At 44.1% G+C, this 4836-nt stretch overlaps 1 protein-coding gene across 1 annotated transcript; it reads left to right on the top strand.

The window, feature by feature from the left end:
- Window positions 1-292: 292 nt before the first annotated feature.
- On the top strand, window positions 293-4178 carry LOC103132367 (agrin-like; the record flags this gene model as incomplete). The annotated part of the gene is made up of 2 exons (XM_007544164.2): window positions 293-828; window positions 3888-4178. Coding segments are annotated over exons 1-2 (495 nt in total), but the record flags the coding sequence as incomplete, so codon positions are not given.
- Window positions 4179-4836: the final 658 nt, after the last annotated feature.

Below are 4836 nucleotides of genomic sequence, written 5' to 3'. Positions count from 1 at the left end.
TCAAAGAATTTCCGAACACAAAAAGTGCATCCACCTACAGGAGGTGGCGGACATGCGGGGGTCACTGATCGGACCGGGGGTAAAGTCACTGCCTGTCCGACGGGGGGCGGCGTTGGACAGCCACCTTCTGCAAGCATCCCGGCGTGCAACCCCTTACCATCATCACACACCTCTCTTCTGAGATCAGCAAATTAGATTGCATGCAAATCTTGTGGATGTGTGTGTGTGTGTCTGTGTGCGTGTGTGTGTGGAGTGAGGGGGGTGAGCGGAAAGCAGAAGAGTGGGTACATTCCTGAAGAGAGAGAGAGAGAGAGAGAGAGAGAGATCGATCCCTGGCCCTTCCTCTTTCTCCCTCCTCTTCCTCTCTTCCTCCTGGACTACCAGCCGGCGGCGGCAGAGAGGGATTTTGAACCCGGCTGCAGATGCGACGAGCAGGGCTCCAAGGTGAAAGAGAAGCCGCTCAAACCGCTGGGAAGTAGCGGAGAGGACTCGGTGCAACATCTAGCAAAAGAAAACAGCCCAAGAAATACTTGTGGAGTTGTTGTCTGCATACACCGGGCGGCTCAGGGTTCAATTTAAGCAGAGAAAAGTAAACTTTTCTCCGGGTCCACCCGAGCGGCGGTCATGGCTTCGCAGCGGACACTCCGGGCCGGTCGGGCAGCGCTGCTCCTGGCGGGGCTGGTCCTGGCTCCCCTGTGGCCGCCCTGCGTCGCCAGTTGTCCGGAGAAAAACCTGGAGGACCGGGAGGAAGAAGCCAACGTGGTCCTGACCGGAACCGTGGACGAAATATTCAACATGGACCCTGTGCATAAGACCTATTACTGCAAGGTAAGTGTCTGATAGTGAGGTTCGGAAAGACGTTATCTTGTGAAGGGATCCGCAGTGGTGCATTCAGGCACCTGCTTAGAGGCTTTCTGGACTTTACAGAAGTCCCATGAAGGCCGCAGAGTTTCTGTCCCAACTCATTTGAAGCTTTCCTGAGAAACACCTTGTCCGCGGCTACCCGCACACTGGCAGAAAATCCACTTTGCCTTCAGGAATACATTCACTACATACGTTTCTTTACATTTCCACTCAGCATTTGCACAGCTAAGAAGCAGGCCTAACAGAGCATGCAATCATCCAGATTCAGAACACACTGCAGCAGGAAGCTCCATGCTTCCCGACGTGGTAACTCTCACTACCGCCATAATAACTGGAAATATGAAACCTGTCTCTTTCCTGTTGCCGCAGGGATAATGTTCTGAGTCTTGATTTACTCTGTGGTGGTGCTGACAAATCGCACCACAGACCAGATATCCGTGACTTCCAGCAGAAGCAGCAATGCCTTCAGGGAAGGAATGTGGTGAAAGTTCACTCCAAGTTCCCACAGAGACTCGCATTCAGGAGGAAAAGTTGCTTTGCAATGATTATGTTTACCGATGGAGCAAAGTCGATGTGTTTGAAAAACCTGAGTGACTTTGACAAAGCAGCGGCCAAATTGTGATGCATCTCCAAAATTGCAGTTCCTGCAGGGCGTTCCTGTTCTGCAGTGGTCAGTGTCTAGTAAAAGTGGTGAACAGGGAACAGGTTCATGGCTCACTGACGCACTTGGAGAGCGAAGGCTGGCCTCATGTGGTTAGATCCTACAGAGGAGTTACTGAAGGTCAGAATCCTGAAGATTCTGACCTTCTGGATCTGGTAGAAAAGGGTCACAACACACAGTGTGATGCTGTTGGGTTGGGGTCCATTTAGTGGGCATGTGACCCTCAGAACTGGACAAGCGTTAGAAGAAAGTGGTCTGGGCCGATGAATGCTGTTATCTTCTGCATCATGTTTAAAGTGGTGTGTTGCAGCCCTTGGGCTCAGATCACAGCAGGACGTTGGCAAGCCGGCCAAGGCGGTGTCATGGTCGGGCAATGTTCTGTAGGGAAACTTGGATCACCTAAGAGTATTTGTCGACCATACAAACAATGCACCTGGCTTCTTGGACAGAATGGTTTGAGGAGCTCAATGAGTTTGATGTGTTGCCTTTTCCTTGAAGTAGCCCAGATCCCAATCCAGCCATCTATTAGACAACCAATCTGACTGAAGGAACCCAAACTTGACTGGACTTTATGTTACTGGTTCCAGATATCACAGCATATCATTGAAACTTTAATGGAGTCCAAACCTCACCAGGTCTTGGCTGTTTTGGCAGTAAAACTAAAGCCAAAATGTTTAGATCATTATAATGATCTAAACAGATCATTATAATGTTCTGCCTGATCAGCATGAGATTCACCCAATACCAGGACCTGAAGCTTTGCTGGTTCTGCTTTATTTCTGGTCCGTCTGTCAGAGTAAGTTCTGCAAAATGAGGGCCATGCAATTTGTAGAAGACATGCAACATTTCAGATTTAATTACAATAATGATAATAAGCTCGTATTGCTTTTATATTTGTCTTCCATCATTGTGACTTTCCCACAGCATTATTTCACATATTGATATGACAAATAGGACAAAGATTTTATGTATATTGGAGTGATAGCAAACAACTACTGCAGCGTCAAAAGCAGAAATTGCTTTAAAGTTATTTGACTCTGTAAAAATCTAAACTTTTAGCCAGGATCTACAGCCTTCCTCCCCCCCATCCTGTGTCTTCTTTCCTTTGCTTGTTCATTGTGCAACTAACTTTTGCACCATATCTGACTCGTGGTGGGCCAGTCTAAAATCTGTGAAAAATAAACAAGTTGTGTTTGGTCAGCTCGTTCGCTCCTCACTTTTTTTCTTCCCAGTTTCCCTTCCATCCGACCAGTGAATGGGGCAGATTAGAGGCATAGCAGCTTATCCAATAACAGAAACCCTCTTCCAAATGCTGAAATGAGAAAATATAGCTAATATGTACCACAAAATCTTCCTGTGAGTCAGAATAAAACATCAATTTGCTTTCTGAGATAGACAGTCTGGATCTTGATGAGATTCTGTCACTGAAGAGACACAAGAAAAAGCCCTACTTTTTTTTTTTTGAGGTTAAAGTTTGATAATGACAAATATCAAACCTGCTGCTTTGTGTTTAAATACCCCAGTTAAAACAAGTGTGATATTAAAAAAACTTCCTTTAGCTAGTTTGAAAGCTTTTAAAGGTTAAAAAGCTTCCAATATATTTATATAGTATATATGTATATCAGAACCAGTGATATATAGCCATCACTGGTTCTCAACTCATTTGAGTATTGGAACCAGTGATAGTGATTTGAATTTGTGACTGTATCGTTCATCATACACTCTAGTCACAGAGTGGAGAATAGGAACATTAACAGGTTTAAACCTCTGTTATGTTTTTTAAAGCGATTTTATTTTAACATGAATTGATAAAATATTTTTGTTGCATCTGAAGGAGCTTAAGGGATTTGTGCCAACACTGTTTTTTTCTATATTAGACAAATATCCCCTGTATTTGTTATTTGTCAAGAACAGGTGGAACAACTGCAAAACAATTCTGTACTTGTAGTTCAACATGGTGGTGGCATGATCATGCTCTAAGTTTCTTTTTCTTCAGATGGAAGTAGTTGCGAGAGTCCTTACCAACAGTCCTCATGTCTTCAAGAAGCAAAAGGATAATTTTAATTTTGTAATAACCCATTGTAATTAAAGCACCCCTGAAGATGTAGAATGGACAAGAGATGTCCTTAATGTTGGTAGATTTTGATAACTTTGCAAGACTAATATTTTTAAGTAAAGATGTGGGATGCTTACAGGCAAACCAAAGAACATCTTCCAGCTTTGCTGGAAGATGTTCCAGCAAAGCACTAGCTTGAGGTGTGAACACCTAAGCGAAAGGTTGTAGTAGATTTTTAAAAATTTTCTATTGTAATATTGAGTAAAACAAATGCCATTCTCGGTTTCCTTCCCTCCATTTCTAAAGGTCAGAGTGTGGCGCTACTTAAAAGGAAAGTCCAGCATCAACCGGGTGATCCTGCTGGACGGAGGCAACAAGGTGACGATCGGCGGGTTTGGCAATCCTCGCATCTGTGACAACCAGGTGGCCACAGGCGACACCCGCATATTTTTTCTCAACCTCGCCCCGGAGTCAGTGGGGCTGGACCACAAGAACGAACTGATGCTAAACTCTAGCCTGATGAGGATTACTCTTCGCAACCTGGAGGAAGTGGAACACTGTGTTGAAGGTGAGGAACCGGTACATCCAACCTGGAAAGTTTTAGCTTCCTGTAGATGTTGGGGTACATCTCCAGAGCATTGCGTATGTGCTGGCTTACAATGTGCCAAAGCATCCTGTTTTCCAAAGACAGACAGGATTTCATTTGCATGTGGCTGCTACAATGACACAGCCTCAGGCTTATGGTGGTAAAGTTTCCCTAAACCTCATGAAACAAGACCAGCTGTGTCATTTTAGAGGCTTTGTTTCTGTGGTGTGGTGCCAACCTGTCAATGAAGCCTTGAGGAAGGTTGACTGATAAACAATTTGTAGGATCATGGGTTCATCGGTTTCAACCCTTGCTGTTTTATTAAGTCTGAACTCCTTTACTTTTACAAACACACACAAAGGATTTTAGGAACTTCAGGTTCATGCATAGTTTCTTTCCAAGCTTCTTTATTTTAACTTCACTGCAAAACACTTCATAAAAAGGACAAGGAATCAAAAGAAAGCCCTAAATTGGTGGCTAAATGACGACCACATATGACTGTGGTGTTTTTGGAGGGTATTTACTACATTGCTTTTAGCAGGACATAAGTTAATTAGCAACTGTTACAGTGTGATCTCCTCTTTTTGGTTCAGAATTAATTTGTCAGGATCTTATAAGAAAAACCGTGCAGCTGGAACTAATAAATCTGAGCACAGACTGAAAGTACCA

Source organism: Poecilia formosa, unplaced genomic scaffold, assembly GCF_000485575.1.
Source record: "Poecilia formosa unplaced genomic scaffold, Poecilia_formosa-5.1.2 Scaffold1017, whole genome shotgun sequence".
Lineage (NCBI taxonomy): Eukaryota > Metazoa > Chordata > Actinopteri > Cyprinodontiformes > Poeciliidae > Poecilia > Poecilia formosa.
Note: the sequence above shows the minus strand (reverse complement) of the source record. Positions and strands in the feature narration are given on the sequence as shown.